This window comes from Bradysia coprophila, unplaced genomic scaffold (genome assembly GCF_014529535.1).
Source record: "Bradysia coprophila strain Holo2 unplaced genomic scaffold, BU_Bcop_v1 contig_324, whole genome shotgun sequence".
Taxonomy (NCBI): domain Eukaryota; kingdom Metazoa; phylum Arthropoda; class Insecta; order Diptera; family Sciaridae; genus Bradysia; species Bradysia coprophila.
The window spans coordinates 5,102,779-5,126,653 of record NW_023503584.1 but is presented as its reverse complement, the minus strand read 5'-3'; the positions used below and the strand labels follow the sequence as shown (position 1 = coordinate 5,126,653).

At 33.2% G+C, this 23,875-nt stretch overlaps 1 protein-coding gene across 1 annotated transcript; it reads right to left on the bottom strand.

The window, feature by feature from the left end:
- Positions 1 to 7,668: 7,668 nt before the first annotated feature.
- On the bottom strand, positions 7,669 to 8,917 carry LOC119079292 (trihydrophobin-like). Its single transcript, XM_037187080.1, has 6 exons — positions 8,884 to 8,917; positions 8,361 to 8,481; positions 8,231 to 8,281; positions 8,142 to 8,150; positions 7,965 to 7,973; positions 7,669 to 7,888 (listed from the first exon to the last, which is right to left on the bottom strand). Exons 2-6 carry the CDS (start codon positions 8,425 to 8,427, stop codon positions 7,743 to 7,745), a joined length of 282 nt encoding a protein of 93 aa, XP_037042975.1. The 5' UTR covers positions 8,428 to 8,481; positions 8,884 to 8,917; the 3' UTR covers positions 7,669 to 7,742.
- Positions 8,918 to 23,875: the final 14,958 nt, after the last annotated feature.

The window sequence follows — 23,875 nt, the reverse complement described above, 5'->3', positions numbered from 1 at the left end:
TTTGTTTGGTCGACGAATTTTTTGGCATCTTCAAGTTAATGGCAAACAAATGCGGAGAAATGATACGAATGCAATGTTTTGGATGGAGTGGAGACGTTATTCCGTTATGACAAATTAAACAGCAATAAGGTTAGTTAATTATACACATTAAGCCGTAATTTTACGATACCAGCCCTAATTAATGCAATACCGAGTTGATAAAGTCAGGTAAAATCGTAAAAAAGATCAGAAAAACTAAAAAAAAAACGAAGTTTACGAACAACTTCAGCTGAAAGCATTATCCTTCTGTTTTGTATTTTCTTTTTAAAAGTCTCTCCTACCTTGTCATTATCGATCATTAGTTACGATGCGACTGGTCATTTGTTCATAGAACAAACTTTGATGATACCCGCATTTCCGATTTATTTTATTTTTATGCTCAATGACATACCGGCAAGGAAATATGAATTTACGTCTGATGTATTGCATTCTCGAGGAGGAGGTCTGTTTTTATGGATTTTTTTTTAAATACAATATCTTGATATGTCGGATAGATAATTACCTGATAGGTACGTAGTACGTTCCAAAATGTATATAAATAAAATTTTGATTAATTCAAAACTTTGGCGTATGCCGTTTCCATAAAATTGAGGTCAGGCAGATGTACATATAAAGTGACCCATTCATTGAGGCTATTTAGGCAAAGTTATTATGACTATGATATTTATCTTGCTAAGTAATGCAGAGTCTGGAATGAAAAGTAAATTGTTGCTTGCCGAAGTGAGCTTTGATGTTAAAAATTGAAAGAACCACAAGAAAGGTTATTCGCACCATTTATATGACATATCGGTACTAAGTTTTGTGTGCTGTTTTTATTACGAAGAAGTTGAGGCACTGAAAAGGTGATCAGAATTTTACAATTTTATAGGCTATGAGAAATCGGGATACTGATCCAATATTTATTTGGAACGTATTTATCTTGTGGCTGGACATGACAAACAATAAATCTATTTTACAACAACTAATTTGATGATTTGGCGATACTGTTACTAAGCCAATCGATTATTTATCATGATGTTAATTGAAATCGAAGTAGATCCTTTGTCTTCCAAGCTAAATTGGTGCATTACTGTACAGTTACTATAGACTTTTGCACCGGACTACATACAAAACTTGGAAAATGGAATTTCTAAGAAAATCCTGAATCGTCCTACCATTTTAGGAGTAAGTAAAAAAAATATTTCACCGCACATCGGATTTGTAGATCTATAAGAAGGTGAAATATACTGAAGTAAACCTCCAGCAACTTTAAAATGTCGAGTCGGGTGTAGCTTTCATGAAAAACACCTATTTTAGTCACTAATCTTTGATCTCTGCAATGTCAGGTGCAGATGACAGAATCTTTATTTTGTCCGCACTTATACTGGATAAATAAGAATGAGGGGGTAGCATTAACATTTTCATCACACGAACTACGAAAATTGTAGAAAATTGTACACGAACTACTGCCGCTTTCGATGTCAATAAACACACGAAAACGAGACTTTACAACTTTTATACCGAGTTATGTAATGGATGCTTTTGAAACCAAAACCAAGTTTCTTGTTTTCTCTAGGTGTGTAATAAGCCACTTTCGACCACTTTTCGCCCCTTTCGAGAAATCTCCCAATTAAGTGCAGATAAACTACTTCGAACTTTCCGTTAATGATTGCATGTTTGTATATTTATCTATTTAAATTGATGAAACGGAGGATGATGTGGTACAAAATTTACTTTTTAGTGTCAAAATGGGTATTTAATAAAAACTCCACACTTAACTGAAGCTACGTCTGAAATAGGGTGTAGCGGTTTTTACAAAATGTCTTAATTCTTTTAGGGCTCAGCCGGAAATCCACTCCATTTTATGGAAGAAAACATTTTTTTAAACTTTAATTTTGTGCTGCCGCCAGATCGATTTTTGAAAATTTCGTCGTTTTCGGTCCACGTCACATATATCGATTTTTACGGTGGGCTCAGTGTACATAAAAAGTTGAGTCTATATGGTAATGTAATCTCCAGGCTTCACAGATTATTTTACAAAAAAGATCAAGTCTAAAAAACATTTTTTTAGTTCGTGATTGATTTCGAAAGTTCCCCGATGGTCATTTTGAGACTTTAATCTCACTACAAAATTTGATGAAAATGTGCAAAAATGTAAATTAAACGTTAAATATGCTAGATGGACCTCGGTGAGTCAAACACAACATCAGATTTGAGTTGGGATATCTAAATTTGATATTTACACGGCAGAGTAAAAGTAACCTGCGCTTGTTTGACTAGGGAATTGAATTATCTAGTAGCCTTATTTATTTTGCGAATTAAATTTTTCAATTTATGTCAGTGTTCATTTGAGTTCATTTTCATACAGTGTATTAGGTCCCTCATTTGACTTTTCAATAATGAACCGCTCCTGCCAGGGTTACTTTTACTCTGCCGTGATATATTTATCTGACAAAAATTTGTGGTTTTGGTACATAAGAATGAATATTGCCGAATATTGTCCAAATATGGTCTAGCGTTTGATACAAAATCTTTTACTTTAATTGGTATTTTAGCACCTATTAATCTATATCATCCGCAGTAGTTCTCTTATTTCTGCCGACAACATAAATAATATCAGCAAAATCAAAGTTTCGTTCTTAAAATGTATTTCCTAGATGATAAAAATATTAAAGTAAAAGATTTCGTATCAAACACCCTAGAAAGTACTTTTCCCTACTAAAATTAAAATATCCAACGCTGTTTAGGAAACACTTTGTTCTTAACTTATGTTAAGAGGATTTTTCGATTGAATTCGATTTCAGAACTCACCCCTTACCCGGCTAAAAAGTCTTTGAGCATGCATTAGGAAATAGTTATTTATACAACCGAGGGATAAATGTTTTTTAGGCACTAGATGTGTAGATTGTGACTCGAGACCGCAGGTCGAGTGTGACAATCCACATCGTAAAAAAGCATTTATCACCGAGTTATATACAACGTTTTTCGCAATCAAGGCAACGTTCCTACTTTTCGTCGCTTGTTGCGAAAAGGTTTTAATTGTATGAAGTATATTTTGACGTGTAGGACATTATTGCCCTAGCCGAAGGCGTGGGCCATAATGCCTACACGTCAAAATAACAGTCTGGCAATAGGTGCATATCATATTTTATCTGTCGAGAACAGATATATCGAGATAAACAAAAACTCCCTAGAGGGATAAGCTCGAGATTATCGTTCTAGACAGATAAAATCCATTACATAACTCGGGATAAAAATGAAAAGTAGAGTTTTCATGTGTTTATTGACCTCGGCTTCGCCTCGGATCAACAAAATTCACAGGAAAACTCTACTTTTCATCTTTTTATCCCTAGTCATGTAAAATACTATTACATGCTGAGGGAGTCGAAAGAAGTGGTTAAAACATGAAAAGTACGGTTTTTGACGCATGTAGCATGTAATAGTATGTTGTGTTACAAGTATTGTAATGTGGCACTAGACCCAAGTTTTCCTTACGAGCGGAGCGAGTAGGGAAAATTGGGTCGTGTGCTGAAAAAATCTCATTACAATACGTGTAACACATCATGCTTTGTGCCAACCGAGAATTGAAATAGACAAGAGCACAAATAATCATAATTTTCATTGTAAACAATCACTCTTCAAATTTGATCGATCACATTGCTTCGCATTTTCTCAAACGAATGCTGTAACAACTCATACAAATTCCATATCAACACTGTTTTGAGTGTTGTAATATCACATCAAATGGGTGCTGAAATAAGTCACTTTACAACACTAAAATGAGTGCTGAAAAGAGTCGTATTTCAATTCTCGGTGGCACAAAAGTTTGCTAGAATGCCCTTTCCGATTGACTCTCCCAGTGTCTTTAGTCAACTGTACTCTTACCGATATCTTTAGTTAACTGTACTCTTACCAATGTCTTTAGTTAACTGCACCCTTAACTGTACCCTTACCAAAGTCTTTAGTTAACTGCACCCTTGCTGTACTGTTACTAGTGCATCCTTAGCGTTCACTACTTAAAGTACCTTGCTAGGATGCCATTGCTAGAATGCCCTTGCCCTTGCTAGGATGCCATTGCTAGAATGCCCTTTCCGATTGACTCTCCCAGTGTCTTTAGTCAACTGTACTCTTACCGATATCTTTAGTTAACTGTACTCTTACCAATGTCTTTAGTTAACTGCACCCTTAACTGTACCCTTACCAAAGTCTTTAGTTAACTGCACCCTTGCTGTACTGTTACTAGTTCATCCTTAGCGTTCACTAATTTTCGATACGAACGGAGTTATCCTCGATATACGCAACACTTTCGTGCAAAACGGAGTTGCCTGTGATGGAATGAGTTTTCGTGTCGTAAAGTACATTTGGTGTTTTTGGAAATGGAATTTGGATAAGTGCAATTTGGATGAATTCAATTTGGATGGATGTGGCTTGGATGAATGCAGTTTGTTTGAAAAATGGTGAGATTCTTTCGTACTTTTTGTTAGTTTGATTTTCTTCTGGTTACATTTTTGCTTTTACTTGATTTTTTGCTGCGTCTGGGTTTTGAATTTCTTAGCAGCGTTCCAAATTTACCCGTATTTCCATCAGTTGATGAATAATTCTCTAAGTAAATTTTCAAACACTTGTTCAATCGAAAGTTTTACTGTCGCTGTCTTGGGAAGGGATCAGTGGAAACAACTGATGATGGATAGATCACGCTATCCTCAGACCGCCACTGAATCCTGAGGTCGAAACAGCTCTGTCGTCTTTGTTGAAATCACTTTACGTGAACCATGAGTGGGTAGGGAAGAGCAAAAGCTCTGTTTGTTTTCTTTTCTATTATTATGTTTCGTTGTGTTTTAGCAATTCGTCTATAGGCATTTCAGCTGGGGGTATTTCTAGTGATCCCAAACGTCCTGTATAAGGATGCAACGCTTGATCTACACAGGATATTCACTCAACGATTGAATGAAATGTCTGTCCCCCTTAGTACAAATAACGAGAATTGAAATACGACTCTTTTCAGCACTCATTTTAGTGTTGTAAAGTGACTTATTTCAGCACCCGTTTGATGCGATATTTCAACACTCAAAGCAGTGTTGTTATGGAATTTGTATGAGTTATTACCACATTCGCTTTAGAAAATGCAAAGCAATTTGATCGATCAAATTTGAAGAGTGATTGTTTACCATGAAAATTATGATTTTTTGGGCATTTGTCTATTTCAATTCTCGGTTGGCACAAAGCATGATGTGTTACACGTATTGTAATGAGATTTTTTCAGCACACGACCCAATTTTCCTTACTCGCTAAGCTCGTAAGGAAAACTTGGGTCTAGTGCTGAAAAAATCAACATTACAATACTTGTAACACAACATACTATTTTGCAACCACACCAACCACTAATATAAAAGATTTCGGAATCCTGTTGTCTATGATACAGTCTTGGTCTTGTGCGGTAGGTAGGTCCGGCCTAAACCTGATGCAATCAACAATAGTTAATTCATCATCATGATATGAAGAAAAATTACACCAAAGAGATAATTTTAAAATGGTTTTCGTGCTTCGTACGGGCTTAAATTACATTAACATAAAGCCATACAACGTTCTGTAATCTCTGATACACCATGTACAAACTCAGTGTTATTGATGTATGTACGTTTCGCTTTTCACCATTTTACCTTTAAGAACGCTTCAACAGTATAGTGTGTATATTATGCATCATCATCGCAGCTCAGCACGACACAGTACACACCGTTGAAATATATTTTATGTACACCGACGAGGCTATACATGTTATTTACTGTTGAGGAATGAACATGAACTTTCTCCCTATAATTTTGCCACGCCTGCCTGCCGCTATCGCCATTTTGAATATTAAAGTTGAACTGTTCGTTGATCGGGTGGATGGATAAATCCTTTAGTGTGATGATGAACGTAAAAATTATTTTGCAAAATGTAATTGCATGAAATTATTTGACCTATAAAAGCCGAAGTTGATTGTACTTGCACAGCATAGGATGGGTGCATTTACATCAAGGAATGCAATGTTAAAGTTAAAGGTATAATTCATAAGTGTTTTAGAAATGTGAAGAATTTTTATATTGGAGACCAAAGTTAAGATCACGTTTCGACGCCGAGAAATATTCATGGGTAGGAATTTTATAGTATTTTACACGATTTGGGATAAAAAGATGAAAAGTAGAGTTTTCGTGAGAATGTTGTAGATCCAAGGCGTAGCCGAGGTCAATAAGCACATGAAAACGGGACTTTTCATTTTTATGCCAAGTTATGTAATGCATTTTACATGCTGAGGGCGTTGAAAAGGTAATTAAGGAAATAAAAACATATAGACTATTGGCACCCAAGTGCCAATAGTCACTTCGTTTTTTATTTAAGATGGTTTTTGTATAAGTGAAATGCTCAATTCGTTTAGAGATGCTGATTTTCACCGGAGTCCGACGAGGACAAATTAATCAAAGTTGATCAAACTGTTTATGGAAGGAACGTTCTATTTTAAAAGAAATTAGTCGGGTGCGAGTTGTCTTAAAAAGCCGTTTCGCTCATATTGAATGTGAAAAGCGATTTTATGGTTGATTATCGTAACTCGAATCGCGATGTTGGCAAGCTGGGATCGGCCTGGTTTGGTCTAGAGAGCCGACATTGCCTAACACTTTTTCTCGCTCTATGACATTTTGATTTTTGAAAATTTATTAAAAAATATAAAATGAAATATTTTTGGCATGGTTCCATGGGCGAAAATATTCCTAATGTTTATGTTAAAAATAAAAAACATTAATTACTTTAAAAAAAGCATTTACTGGATTTTCCAGTTTTGTACACTTTTTTGTATTGACGGGCGCCATCTTGAATTACAGCGCCACCTGCATACGTTTTCAATCACTTTTATGTTTCTCGTATGCAGAAAGGTTCAAGGAACACATGATTTTTTCTGCACTCAATTCGGATTAAAATTCAATTTTATAGAGCCGAAAGAAGTTTTAGCTAACGGCGGCTTCCTGACCCAAACCAGGCCGATCTCAGCTTGACAACATTGCGATTCGAGTTCGTGGCCGACCCACCTACGATAATCAACCATAAAATCGCTTTTCACATTCAATATGAACGAAAGGACAACTCGCACCCGACTAAAATTAAATTTTTTCTTATGTCACATCACTCGATTCTGCTTCAATTCTTTCATTTTATCTCTTGTTTTCTACTTCGATTTGTTTAAATATTTAAAAAAAAACGCTGCAATCACTTCATTAAAAACATTTTTGTTATGTGCTTCACATCAAAACAAAAAAAAATCACAAGGACATGTCAGGTATGACAGTTTGACACACGAGTCAGGGTTACTAAATATTTCACGAATAGGGTTGGCCATGTACAGGCCACAAGGGTAGATGATAAAACGACAAAACGTCATCTTGCCAACTCTCGAGTATAACTCTATGATTGCTCCAATCGACGGGGGCATAAAATTCCCGATGTCAAGTTCACATGACTGTAGTCTTACGTTTTTCTAAAACTCATTGCAGCCCGCTTGAGCTTATGCATATATGAAGCCGTCAAACTCACATCAGTATGCACAATCACAGCTTTGTCCTAGCATGAACATAGATTTTTTTTTTGTATTAAATGGAAGTGCGAATATTTGAATTGCCCTAAATTTATTAAAAATTAAGCATTGTATTTAAACAAGGAGATTATAGAAAAGTGCAGGTGCAAATGAAGATGTTTTATACTGGTCCCTTTATACATAAGAGAACTTTACGAGAGGAGGAACGATTTGAGGCACAGCAACGAGATTGAATTCCTTTACGCTCGCAGGTTTCTCTGAAATTAGAAGCATCCACTGGGGTTGGAGGAGTTTCACAATCAATACCTGTGAAATATACATAGATCAACGTGCATAATGTGCGTCGAATCTTCATTAAGAATTTTTTTAAACTATTTCTTACCTGTCAAGCCTGATATAGTCCAATAGTCCAAAAGGATCAATTTGTCAGGGGAAAGAAATCGAAATTATTATTTTCATTTAAATAAAACCAAATTCAAATGAAGCCATCTGGTGTTCGCTTTGAAGGCCGTTTCAATTTTTTAGCTCAATTCATAGTTGATAATTTTAAAAATCATACCCAGTACATCTGGATTGAATGAAAAAAAAAAAAAAACAATATAAAAATCAATTCGAAAGAATTTAAGGAAAAGCTGCAATAATACCAACCAGTTTGACAGCAATAAGGTGTTCCGTAAAGGCCTGTACTGGGGCAAGGGCCTGTATTATAAATAAAAACGTTTTAAGGTGAAAGCTAGTATCGATTTGAAGAAATTTAAAATTTTAGAAATGTTTTTACTCTTTGCGAGGGTGCCGTATCCGTATGCGCCGATAACAACCAACAAAGCGATTGAGAAGACTTTCATTTTTTTATTTAAGTAAAACTGCGAAAATTCTGGTGATTTTATTAAGCTACTTGTCTGAAAAGAATATTCGACTAATATGTAAGAGAATAAGTGTGATAACTTTAAATCCGTTTAACGACATTCTCCAGTATTTCACACGCAAAAACGTTCAGTAGTAGTGTGGGAAAAATATGCTACTAACTAGTATTTCCGACGTCGTTGATCAAAAGCCGTGTTCCTACCTTATGCTAAAAGGATTTTTTTAGCGAAGTCGATTCGTCTCTGGCTCGTGCTGGAAACCTCTCATTCGCCAAAAAAAAACCTTTTAGCATGCGTTATTAGTTCGAGAAGAAGCATTTTAATCAAATATTCAGAAAATAGTTAGTATTACATAATTTTAGTCCACTAAATACTAAATATTTTTTGTTTATCAATCAGGCATTCAAATAATTAAAAAATAAAGTATGTAAACCTTACTCGATCAACTTATTGGACGACCAGTAGAGCAAGTAAAACGACTTTGAATATGTGAGCATCGAAAAAGGTATTTATACCTAGTTTCAAAACAGTGTGGCGGGAAATCCTATCATACTGCAGCCAACAATTTTTTATTTATTTACTAGTACTTTAGTGACCATGTATGATCCATAACTTTCATCGTTCACAAATTCTCTGTTCAAATATGTCAATAATTCTAACAATTGGCGGTCCCTGACGTGCCAATAAATTTCTGAAAACAGCTCTTCTTCGTTAAGGTTTTGCTGCATCGAATCGTTTTTCAAAGCAGTTAAACTAGTGCAATTGATAATGTGATCAGATGTTTGTTCGGACAAATTGCATAACGGACATAGTGGGGAACTCTTGACACCAATTCGGTTTAAGTGTTTGTATAACAGATCGTGAGCAGTGAATTTGCGGAAATTCGCTACATAAACCTTCCTCTTTTCCGACGTGATTGTATTTGTTGTTAGATCGGACCATTATTTGCTCCTTGCTTCAATTAATTGACAAGTAACAATATTTTCTGCCAGTGTCTTTTTTATTGAATTTTTTGCCATTCTAAATTTTCTCATGTTCGCTCGTCCTTTCTTTTTAGTCGTAAAACGTCGCACATTCATTTGCAGATTCAAGTCGTACTTTGTATGTAAATCTTGAATTTTGTGGAAAAATGAGACTTTCGATCGTAGGGTGTTGTTCATAGGTTTGTATTTCTCCATAAATTTTTTAAGCAAATATTTCCCGCAACTCAGTATCACCAATTGAATTTCTAATTGAATGATATAAACATTTTTCTATTGATAAAAGTTTAATTTAAATTTTGTTTAAAAAGGCTGCAAATGCAAAACTACTTAATCAATTTATCACTTTTATTTTCATAAATTATTTTGAAACTGCCTGAAAATTTGTGAATTTACCTTACATTGTAACGTTTTGTAGTTCATTGCAGTTATCAACAAATTAAAATTTCAATGTAAAAGAATGGTTGATTCTGAACTCTTTCAACAAATCTAAAAAATGTAGTATTATCAATAAATTAACATTCTAATTAAAAATTATTTGTAACCTTTATCTTATAGTTCAGGGGTATTTTGTTTCTGGTGTTATTGTGATATTCAACAAAAAATAGTATATTATGTTACTAGAAATAAAAAGGTGCGTTTTTGACCCAAGTGGTGAAAGCTCAGCTCCATCCTCGGACGTTTTCACCACCGTTGTCAAAAACAAGCACCTTTTTGTTCCGTGCGACATTATACTATTTTACTATTATACTAACAAACCATAACAACAAACTTGAATATTTTGTTTACTGGGTTCAACCCTGCGATCACAGTTTCAACGTTGAATGTGTATTTCGTACAGAAACAAAATAAAATCAATAATTCTTAAATAAAATGACATAACTGGGAACGAAAAATGACGTGACTACACAACTGGACACGAAAAGTGTAAAAAAAGTGAGAGAAATAGCGAGAGAAAAAAGTTGTTGTTTTGACGCTCTATTTATGAAAAATGCTCTATCCAGTAGTGAAGCTAACACTGTGACGTAAGTCAATTAAAGGGGCAAATAAATAAGGGCTGTCGACCACCAATATTTTTTTTCTTCTTTTGTAAAAGAATTATCACCCTGGAACATATGGTTCCGCAACTGTAACCATCAAAAGTCAAAAATCACGATTTTCAATGAGCAGGAGCGACCGTGAAAATTTCGAAATGGTGGTATTGGTAGAGAATAATATGCCTTATCCAACACTAAGAAAAGATCTTTGGAAGTGCACATATGCCCAATTTTTAATAACTTCATTTTTGCTACCCTTTGCCAGCTAACTTTGGAAACTACATACAACCAGTGTACTTTCAATCTACTAGATAAAGGAAATCAAATCGATCAGAAAATCGAAATTGACATGTTTTAAGGTGTATTGAAATATTTAACTTCCTAAAACCCTTAAATAGACAATTCTATCGCTCTATTGAGTTTTAACTAATTAATTAGTATTTTTAACGCAATTTCAATTCAATCCAAAAATACATTTTAATATAAAGTGTACCGTGTAGCTTCAGTTTGTTTACAATTCAAAGGAGCTACAATTTATTTATTTTTATTGCATTGCGCTGAATATATCGACATTAAACACTGTTTTTCGGAGTATTATACCGAACAATAATTCAGAATTCTAAATAATTTTTAGAGTTCATAAGCCTACATTCATATGTCGATAAGTTGGTCGTTTCCGCCAATACAATCAGACATGATATGATACCAGAGCATATTGTATGCGTAATACTCTTGTATATTATACAGACACTCGTTGCACTCGTGTTTTCTGTAACGTTGGCAATATTCCCCAGTATCATAATGTACTATTGAGTAGCCTATTTCTTAACCTGTTATAGACGGCTTTCATCTGTTCATCGATAACGAAAACTCCGACTGATGAGGTCTTGTATAGCAAAAATCATGTTCAACACAAATGAAGTAAAAGATTTCTGAAATCACTATGAAAATCTTCGATCAAATGAATTAATAGTTTGAACTGTTAATATGCTTGCCATCTATGACAGGTTAAAGAAATGAATGAAAATAAACTAAATGAGTGAAAATATAAAAAATAAGTAAATCTGATCGTAAAGATTTGCGATTGGAGCGACCTCGATGCAAAACTTTTTCATCAATATTTCTTGTACAGCATAAGGTATGGCATATTTGGTATCGTTGTAAAGCTGAGGCTCTAAGCTACAATATAAGCAACCTCATTGACGGAAAATACTCATACTGTAAGATATTGAAGCGTCCAAATTTCACCGAGGGTAGCCTAAAAGTGCAATCTATGAAAATGTAACAGAAAACTTCGATTCAAAAATAATTTTTTTGCTATTCAAAAGGGTGTGCAAAACTAGTCTGGGATCACCATTTAGAGGCTTCCTCAGTTGCTTCGTAAGGGATATATCAGTCTTTCAATATGGTGAAATTTTTACTTTTAGCTGCTATTGCTCAATGAAGAAATTATCGAGAGCCATAATTTTTACACTGTAAATCTTAGAATTTGTCCCTGTACCAATTCCAATGTAAATCTTAAGTCATCACTGTTCCACAAGCCCTGGTTGACGCTGGTGCTGGTTCTCAGGAACAGCTCAGGGGATTTTCCTAAAACTTGTTTACTTCCCTTCCCCAACTCACTTATGAAAAAAACCTGGATGTTAACTTACTCGTTTATTTAAAATTTTAAAGCCTCACCGTGATTCGGAAAGTTGCAGTGATAGTACGTTGCGTCCGAGGCACCAAATTTTTTCCCGTTTGGAACGGGAACTCGTCAAAATAAATCGTTTTTTTAAGCGATGCCGAGGTAGCCTACCGGCGCTCTGCAGCGGCATGAATATATGGTATAATTAATTACTCCTGTCTATATCTATCGAATAAAATTTAAAGAAGACATTGTATGGAATGTCTAACATCACAATATTTTCGGAATTCCAAATGAAAAGTAAAAAAAGCGTGCCTAACGTCAATTACGACATAACATTTGGAAAATAAAAATGAAAAACTTGAATTTTATTTTCCCGAAAAAACCACAAAACTTTTTTTTTTAAATAGAAAACCACATGTGCAGTACAACAACAAAACAAATGAAACATATAATTAGCCCCTCGAACAAATCAACATTATGTGCACACTCAACTGTATTATATAGTAATATTGCAGGATGTGTATATATGTATATTAATATTCATATTTTAACAATATAATTTAATTTCTGTCTGGCTATGCGTACAACAACAACAAAAAAATTCTCTCTATATTTTAAAGCATCTCGTGTAAAAATTTGTATTAAAAAAATCCTCTGCTTCATTATATTGTATATATATATATACCTTTCGTACGAACGAACATAGTTTAAACTGAAAAATAATAACTTTAATTTCTGTGCAATTTGTTACTAAATTGTCATGCAATTTTAGTCGAGACCTTTTTTATAATAACTTTGGGTTTGTGTGTGGAAGGTAGACTCTTTCGAAAATATTCTGCTATTCGTACAACAGAACCATCTGACAATCGGAACTGTACAGAAGTCGTATGGATGTTATTTTCTAACAGTAAGAGAGTTTTTTTGTTTGTTTGTTTCGACAAAAAAAAAATTATTTTTGTAGTGCATTTCGTATTTCATCGGAGAAAGTAGAACTGCATTAAGTGATTGTGTGAATGTTCGTTTGTATACGCTTAATGCATCACTGTTTGGAGGAAGGTAGACAATACCTATTAAGCATCTGGTTCTTTGTTGGGAAACCAAACTTATTAAAAATTAAACTTTTCAGCACAATTGACTGTGTGGCAATATGAAGTGAAGTGCTTAGCTAAAATTTAAAAATGATAAGTTTTGTTTTGTGTTACCACTGACAGAAAAATATTCATCAATTTTTTGTAAACAATTCCCTGAACTTGTTGGTTTGACTCTGTTTGACCTTTTAACCTTTTAAAACGGAAAGTGCATGACGATGCAACGATTAGATCTATGTCTTCGTTGTTAAGAGTATTACCTAGCGTTTGACAAAAAATCTATTACTTCATTAGTCTTAGCAAATAGTTTTCCATTTAAGAAGATATTAGGCTCAACACTTATTTTTGTAATCGTTTCTGACAGACTAACATGTCTAAGTTTCGAAGTTTCGAGAATCCCAAACAAGACTAAGATTTTGAATGATAAGACTAAGACAACCACGATGCGGTAGAAAATTTATTAAACGCATTGTGTCAGCTTGAAGAACTTGCTTGCTGTTTAAGATGAAATGGTGATTTCCACTTTCATAAATCTAGATTGCTGCCACCGCTTTCGTGAACAACTTAGAGGTGTCTTAACCTGTACTTAGAACCTTGAAAAAGGCAAAATCCAAAAGAATTTTAAACTTGTAAATGTGGACCGAAGTTAAATTTCAAATGAATTTTTGTGGATAGTCTCTATAAGCTCTAATTGAAATTAATTTCAATGTTTGACTTAAAAGAAGCTTAGAACTGTTTTCATCATAAATATTTGATGGATCGCTGGACGATTTTCGAAAGCATTATTACTGCATATTACTGCCACACGTTGTATAAAGAAGTTACTTATAACTTTACAGTTTTACGTCTCAGAATCTCTAGTAACTCTGTTGTCGAAATGAAAATATTCTAAATAATTAACGTTAGTTGTGAGCGTATTGCTCTTCGTTTTAATTAGTTTTAAAAGCAAATTATGGGATACCGAGGTTTAGAGTGGCACAAGTGATCTCATTGAGGTTAGTCTTGTATTGTTGGAATGAAATAAAACACAATAATCCTTTTATGCTGTCAATAACGCTATCGTTACAGCAGGTTTTTGTATACTTATACTTTAACCAATGAACGAATTCCTCCGAATTTTGACTAGGATCAGTGCTATGATTTTACATTTAGCTAAAAATTGCAAGTAAAATCATTTATGAGTTATATCGTAAACTAAATGATGTTTATATCGGGATTAAATCTTAAAGAAGAGAGCAACGTTTTACGGGCAATTTCTACATCTGTTATTGATAGTGAGGACAAAAAAAAAAACGATGAGCCTTAGCTAACTTCGTCTTTTATATTATATTAAAATGTGTGGTTACAACTAATGATGTCTGAGATTTCATTTCAATCTATCGAAAAATATCTCAAATCAAATGAAGTTACGAAAATCATTCTGATGATTTGCCTGCAATCTGTAATGAAAGATTGTTTATAGAATGGAAATCTCTAGATTTGAACCATTAAAATTGGAATGATTAAACCATGCAGAATACATATAGGATGCTGCAATGGCAGATAATATGTGGAATTAGTATGCCGATAACTATCTCAAACAGATGAGATGGGATTATCAATTTTAATTGCATTTTTAAAAACAAGTTCAAGATACCATTTTGCGAACAAGGTGGTATACAAATGGGCACATAGTGTATTAAAATAAAATGCAAACCAGATATATAAATGTAAGAGAGGTTCATACAATATACTTATATATGTGGAATGAACACGTAGTTTTCATTTATTTAGTTTTTTTTTCTGTATTTTTGTGTACATTTTGTATCTACTATATGTGTAAAATCCTACACATAGTACGTACACACAGCTTAATACAGCATTGAATAAATAAAAAAAAAATTGTACATACGTTCTGAATGCAACCCAAAAGGTGTTATTAAATATGGCGGCTTATATATGGGCAGAATAATATTAATAAAAAAAATAAAGAAAAATATTATATGGAATACATTATGAAAATTGTATGTTATATTCTGCGACCCGACCGTCAACTCTGTCAATATTTTCACTGAGGCATTCATTTTTCCATGAAATTGAATTTTATGTGTACGTATATCTTGGTCAGATTAATACCTGTTCACATGAACGACAGGTTTGCTTCTCAATGTACATTTTAATTTTGTTTTGTTTTTTTTTTTTTTTAATGTATACAAATACACCAAAGCTTCAATCTAATTTGAATCGAAATGGAAGAAAAAGGAATGGAAAGAATGACATTTCGAAATAAATATATTCGTTTTCTGATGTATATAGAGGAAAAGCCTCGGATAATCACGCATAATAATGTAATTTCAATTTTGTTTTGACAACTTTACCATTTTCCATATTATATATATTTTCCCTTCCGACCATGCCACTTAAATGATTGAGGCGTGTGTATTTAATTTCGGTACTGAAATTTATGAGAAACACCATTATCTAAATGGAAAAATTACAAATACGAAAAAAAAAAGAATTGAAGAAAAAAAGCTACGAATTTTGATAAATATTTGATGAATTAATTGAAATCGAGGCTTTTACAACACTCTTATTACTGAATTATTTATGCGTAAAGTAGTGAAAATTATCCGTCTAACAATAAGCGACTTAATAATGGTAAAGTTTCAATTATCGTTATGCTATCGTTGGCTCTCTCATACCATATTTTTTCTCTACTACTATACTAGATGAACCTATTTTGAAAACATTCGTCCATTAAATGTGAAACGAACTGATAATTATTGCAACATATAATTTTTCCATTATTTCGACATCAGCAATGGATGAAATATTCAAATGACAATCGATCTGAAGACATAGATTTGAGTTTTATAAATATGTTTACTGTAATTGCGATTGTCTTTGGATGAAAAGAAGTTGATTTTGAAAGAAGCAAATCCTAAACTGAACAAAATAGAACTGGCAGTCCATCAGTCTTGAGCAGTAAACTTTACTGTGTAAAGTATTTTAAACATTTTAAGATTAGGTTGTAGAACTTAATCTTAACAAACTAGAGGTGAGTGATATTATGGGACAACCCATAAAAGTGCAAGGGCTTGGGAATGGGCATTTTCAAATTTTCGTGGACATCTGAATAAGTAACACTCAACAAACGCTCAAATAGCTAACTTCAATCACGAAAAATTAATAGGATTTGTTGGCATTTAAATTATTTTTACATTTTTCTCGATGAGATTATGTGAAATCATATTAAATTAAAAATTCTTAAATTAGTGGACAATTGTTTTCGGCTGGGCATGCGCTAGTTATTTTATTTAGTATGCCACTCACTTCAAAAACAAACCTTTTTAGTGTATTTAGTACATGTAATGCCATATTCACTTCTTAAAGAGCAGAACTGAAAACCCTGTTGATGTTTCTGATGCGTTAGCGTTGGTCCATGCAAGCCATTCTGATTGCCTTAGACTTACGCTAGAAGCAACAAAAAATAAGAAGAAAATGAGCAACATCGACAAGATATTTCTTCGAATGGTCTGAGGTGAAGCCGCGCACAAAAAGTGAATGTTCTTAGTTCTTAAGTTGTCGGGTGTTATCAAGGCACCTCTCAATAAAATGACAAATTTAAATGAAAGATCTCCTGTTGAATGTCTCTACGACGTTTTTGTGCACAGTTATCAGGGGAAACTGAATAACGTCAAATTAAGGTTTTAAGGGTCATGTCACAACAAAGAATATGTCTGTTGATTAAAATCATTTGAATAAATAACGACTTCAGAAATAAATAACAAGCTGTGGCTAATGCGCATGTTAAAAATATATGAAGTAAAAGATCTGAAATCAATTTCTTGAAAACTATGAAATCAAATGAAGTAAAACTGATGATATGCTTACCGTCCATTCATTAAATGCTATTTCCGAGGCTATTGCGGCGCACTTGTGATTTTCTAAGTCGAGACTGCTTAAAAAGTTACACATTTTTACAACAATTTGTCAATTCGGAATTCGGGAGTTTTGATCCCGCGATTTATTTATAAATTTGATGAAAACATAGGTAACATGGAATAGAAATAACGAGCGTCCCGACAAAATTGGTTGTTAATTACGAATCAAGAGAGTACAAGAATTCCCTCGAAACTCACACTTAACAATGACAACTTCTGAAATTATAGCCGAAATAAAGGTTAATTTATTCATTATGAGATACTGCAGAGATAGTTACGTACGAGATAAGTAAAATTACGCCAAAACGAATGGAGAAACTTAATCGTTTTGAAGAGTTAATAATGAATAATAATAATCGTAATGAATATAAAGAGAATATACGACTTTTCCATTTATATATAGACGGTAAGTAACATTTAAAGTAATTTATAGGATACTCCCGTTGCTTAAAATACTAAATCTTTTACTTCATTTATTCTAACATGTATTTTACTAATCGAATTCTTACTTTGGTCGTCGATTACGATAACATTCGAATACGTTGCTCCTAAATCTTTAACGTATTCAGTGAACTATGGCATTCATAATCAGATGAGCTATGAAGTAAATAACATACGCTACGGACGACGTGAAATTTCTTATTTGATTTCCTGTTTTGGTCATTCCCTACTAAGACATTCATGTACTCAAAGTACAAATCCATTAGAAATATAATCCATCATTTCTAAACAATAAACGTAACCATTGAGGTTTTTTTTAACAAAATCAGCAATTCAGCAATTTTTTATTAATGTTAAAGTAGCTCAAATAAACCGACATTAGTTGGAAGTTACACATAGAAAATATACATTCAATTTACATGTTTATGTGGCACTACCAGTGGGTATATATATTATTCATCATGGTAATAGAAATAGAAAAGAACTGCCTCGTATTACCACGCATTACACCGAAATAAAAAAAAGCTCGAACAAAGAAAACCTTTACCCTCATTCGCCTTTTCTTCAATCCAACATAGTTGAATGGAAAAAACACTTTTTATAACGTAACAACTCCATTGAAACGGTGGAAGTGGAAACGGCAACCCTATTAAACTTGGGTATGGCAAATTACACCCTATTGGTGGTCACTAGAGTGGAAAATCTTTAATCTGAGGTCGAAAACGAAGTAATAGAACGTACAGCAACGTCTATATTTGTATGTTTTGCTTTATTTTCGATTGAAAATTCAGTTTTGTTATGTAGGGTACATATACTTATACATATATATACGTAAGTACAGCTACGTAGCTTTTAGTTGGATATATAAAGGGAAAATATAACAAGTGAAATAACGTGTACGAAAATTTAAAAAAGGGCAAGACAGAATCAAATCTTTATTTGACTTTACTGAGCCGAAATACTGGAAAAGTATGGAGTGATTTTGATGTTTAACACACAACCGTGTACAGAAAATGTATAGGAAAGAAAAACATTTTGAAAATAAAATTCCCAGAACACGAACATAAAACCATTTTAGTCGTGCTGTAAACATAAGACTTCAATCTTGTAGATGCTTTTAATCTGTAAGAAAAGGTGAGCCTTGATTAGACTAATAAACAATTTGCCGTGAATAATGATCATGAAGTAAAAGATTTTATTTCAATCTGTCAGAATTACTTAGACCGAATTAAGTAATACATTCGATGCATGTTCTTATAATACCCTAACGGTCTGTGTAGGATTAACTGTCGTCAATCGGGAAACTTGTATTTACCATTCCAGCTATCTTTGGGAGTGTTTTTTACGTAACAGTCACGAAATGTAATCATTGTCTTGCTTTAAAGTTTCCTTTTCTGACTAGTAAAATTGCAGCTCCTTTGTTTGGGATACAAACAAACTTTCCAAGAGTCAGGTCTTTTCAAGACGAATTATTCCCGTTTTTATGGCTTTTAAAAGAAATTTTGAATTTGAACGACGACGTTGTCAACCAACGACGAGTAAATACAGCCAAAAAACGAAGGTCGACTATTCTGATGCAAGTTTCATTTGTACTAACCGTGAAAATGCTTAAGTCTTTCAAAATTAGGGATTCCCAAACTTGTATCTATGATTCACTCAACATACACGTACTAAAGCGAAAAGATGACCACAAATGTCGACATTTTCTCCACCGTTCTTCGCATTAAAATGTACAAAGATTTACACGACAATCTCCTTTGTAGCTCCTTTGAATTGTTAAAGCATACTAGGCGGAGCTACGGGATTCATGTACTTAGTTTACTTTATCGTAAATAAATAAAATGAAGTGAAAAGAAATGATTTGAATGATAATGGTGGTTTACCATTTGTGACTTTTGCTTCTGACTGTTTTGACGGGATCAACGAGACAAATAAACGTGTCCACTCTCGCATCTTTCAGTAGTGACTAAAAATGTACCCAAATCGATTAAATCTGTTATTTCGTGTGTCTTGTCTTTGATTCAAAATCTATTACTTCACCTGTTTTAACATTAACTTTGCCATATAAGAAGATACTTGCTAAAGCTCATCACTTGTTTAGCGTTCCGATAAATGTTTCTACGTTACGCTAAGAAGAATACGAAATTTCCAAGGAATTACGTACTATAAAAGAAGAGCGTCTCAAATTCGTCTAACCTGAATCATATGCAAATCGAATTGAATTACTTTTCATGTGCGAGGTAATAGACCACTTGTATCATAGCACGAAATCTATGGATTCCTCCACAGTTGGCGACCTAAAACATGGGAAAACAGCACAAAAAAATGTTTTAATTGGAATAGCCGCTAAAAGAAATGTTTAAAATAATAAAATTTACTTATTTCGCAAAGTTATTCATCAACTCAGCGTATACATGCGATGACAGAGGTGTGCATTGTACATAGTACTTAAGGTTTATCCATAGTTTATGATAAATATTGCTATGAAGTAAAAACAAAGCTAAATCTAAAGTAACATGTACACAAGTCATGGAAAATTACAATTCAAACTCGAAATGTTTTTTAATATTTCCATAGAAATGTGCGAAAATTATATGTTTTCCATCACAGGAAAAAAAAAATCTTTCGTGCACTCAATTATTTTTCTATGCAAATTTACGATTGTGCGCCTGCATACACATTATGCATTGAAAAATGAAGAAAAAAAAAACCTGAAATAAATTTCTTCGTATGATAAAGCGGCTAGCAAAAAAGTACAAGGAGAGCGTGTAATTATGAATTTTTATTGGTCGTAATGGATGAGAAATACTTTAACGACAAGATGGTTTTACATTCACATTTTTAATAATTTTTCCACTTTTTGTTACTAAAAAAAAAAATTGTTTTACTGTGCTGGGTCTTGTTACACCTAAATCTTATCGGTTTTATTTTCTATGTGTTCGTATACATAATACACGTCGACGTCGACATGGATGCATTTGGCTTTGCAGCCATTAGATTATTTTTTCATCGCTTTACATTATTTACATGAATTTTTTTCCTGTTATATACAAAACCCTCTGTCGACGTTTCTCTCTGAAAGCAAGTAAAGATAAGATCTTTGCTTTGTAAAACAAAAATGAAACTATAATAAATCATGTTGCCACTCCTTTGGCTTTACACAAAAGTATATTTTTTATACACTTTTATGTACGAGGATACTGTTCGCTTCATATCTGATCAGGCAGAATATTTTTTGATACGTGCGGATTGGGTAATTTTGGTACATTATATAATCGATAATTATTGTATCGACGAAAGAAACACAACAGCTGAATAACCATTTTGGATATTATATACACAATGCACACCATATAACCATGAGGGTATATCATTATCATTGGTTCTCTTCACGTTTAACGATTCATTTTTAATAAATTCAGCATGGCAAGAAGATTTCATATTTTAAATTATTATTTTTCTCTTCAATTATTTTATTTTTATTTTTAAATTTAAATTCAACGCGCACCTCGAAATTATAGAGTTCGATGTTATTGAATGTTAAATATCAAAGTGTATACCAACGTTTTTTATGCAATGCATAATTGATGCAACATTTTTGTTCTTGCTTTATATTTTACTGGAAGAATAATCATTCTGCAACTCACTCATATACAAAAAATCTTCTCTTTAAAATTTCGTTAAAAACGTCGTCGAAAATACGACAAAAGCTTCAAACGATTGGTACTGTGGAATTTCTGGTATAAAGTCTTCAAAAACCGGAGCCGTCACTGCATGCCCATTGGTGAACGTATAGATTTAGGCTATTTGAAAGCACAAGATAAACATTGAACGTTATTATTGTGGTAATTATTGCCCTTTTCACATGACGGTTCTTTCATCTGTTAACGAAAGAGACTATGAAAATTAGCAGGTTGACGTTATCGTTATAGCAATTCAATAATGGAAATTAAAGAAGTAAAAGAAGTAAAGATCTTTCTTTACTTAGATCAAAGGAAGTTAATGGATTCGATAAATAAATTTGTAAGAAATATGTTGTCGTTTGGAATGATTGAAATTTACAAATAAAAAATCGGTTTTGTAGTCCTTCAAGTTTTGTTGTTTTACTGCTATAAGTACAAGATTACGGTGTTTATTGTATTGGCTTACTTTATTAGCAGCTGAGCTGTCATCTCATTTCTACCGTACAATGCATAAAAACCTTAGAGAGGCGAATTTTTGACGTATCGTGATCTTTACTAATAATGTTGCTAGCTTACACCTATAGTGCCGATAGGAAACTTTCGTCAGTATGTATGTTTCAGCACCTGCACTTCATACGGTCCTAAACGGTAAATACGGTAAATATTCACAAAATGTCGTAACAGTGAAGGTTTCTCAAAAAAAAATAGATCGCTGATATTATAGTAACTTCTTGAGGAAATATAATAGAATTCTACAAAAATCTACTACATTTGATTAAAATACTTTCACAAAAATCTACTACATTTAAGTAATAGAATTCTACAAAAAATCTTCTACATTTGAGCATTAGTTTCCAAACAGTATTTCCCTATGATGGATTAGACAAGTTTAGGTGTTAAACGGCTGGGTTTCACTCCTAAAATGTTGTCAGCAGGCTATTCTTCAAAATTAAATATTTCAGACGCACCATGAACAGATTCACCATTTCAAAGAAGTTTGCGTAATTTTTCCAAACACACGTGAATCTGACATAAGCGAAGTGCTTTTTAACGTTACAAATTCGCAACGGACTAAATGCAACAGTCGAACTCACCCACAGCGCTAGGCTATTAAGTATAGTTTCCACTTAAAAAGAGCACTCCGTTTAGCCTCCGTTTACATGACAGTTGTAAAATAGAACAAAGGAACTGTCACGTAAACGGAGTAAAAAATTGAAACAAATTCAATTTCCACTCCGTTTGCGTGACAGTTCTTTTGTTCTATTTTACAACTGTCATGTAGACGGAGGCTAAACGGAGTGCTCTTTTTAAGTGGAAACTATACTTTAGGCTAAAAGCTGAAATTAAAACGTTAGCTTTTCAAAAAGACCTTGTTTAATAAAATTGACGGTGTGAGGTCACCTCAAAGTTTTGGAATCTTCCGACTCATTTTTTGGGAAAATCACTATATCGACGTCCTTTTGTTGCACTTTAAAAAAAGCTGTTCCACGATATATTAGTGCTTAATAAGTCTTCCACAGAAGAAACCATTTTTTGAGTTCGGAAAAGTGATTTTCCATTTTTCAGAAAATAATTTCATGCTCAGTCACACAAGAAAACGAAAAAAAAAAAAAAATTGATAAACGTAAAACAATCGAATTGGCACAACATGTCGGACTTTAATGGTGTAACAGGTTCTATACATTGGTGGGCTAAATTTTTGAGAAAAATTTAACTGCGATCTAGCACTACATTCCGTTCCATAAAGGAGACAAATTCAGATTCATGAGCAGGATTTCCTACAATTTGTGTTGCATTTTGATTTCTTGTAATTCGTAGAATAAGTTCTTGTTCATCAATGATGTAGATGAACAAGAACTTATACATACAACAAAACACATCCTTTTATTAATACTCAAATACATTATCAATATTTCACTTAAGTTTTGTGTCGGAGGTACCGTTCCCATGATAGATGCAGCACATCCAGATTTGAAACCATTCAATCGTATTTTTTAGTGTTACGTTCTATTCGTACTCTAGATGCACCTCTTTTTCATATTATACAAGCATTATACAAATATCAATTCCACCTCAATTAACGTCCATTATCAATTATGCGACCTTTGTGAGACGTAAAAAAAATGTTTATTTAAATTTCACAATGCACGTGCCGCTAGTTAACTGAAAAGAAATCACTTATTTTTCACATGGACGCATGGAGTCTTTATATATATTGTAATATTGTATACACATTAATTCATAATCAGATAATCCCATTGACAATCACGTGTTTGATGCTGTTCTTCGTTATCCTTGATTCGGACGGGAAAACATGCGATTTCAATTACCATTAACAAAGTAAGTACAAATGTAGCAAATTTTTAGAAGGTTTCATGAAAAAGGTATTTTAGAAAACTTGTTGACGACTGATGTCGTGGTGATGTTAATTTGCATTGCGAATCATCTCAGCATTATATTTTTATGACAAACTTTGATGAAGAGCATTGTGTCAGGTCGAGTTATTTTGAATCAACTTTAACTACTACTAACTGCCCCAATTGCTGATGTGTGATGAAATGGGGTAATTTGGATGACGTCAATATTTGTACGTATTGATTTCTCTAAGTTTAATTTTGGGATACATTGGAATTACTGATTTGGGATAA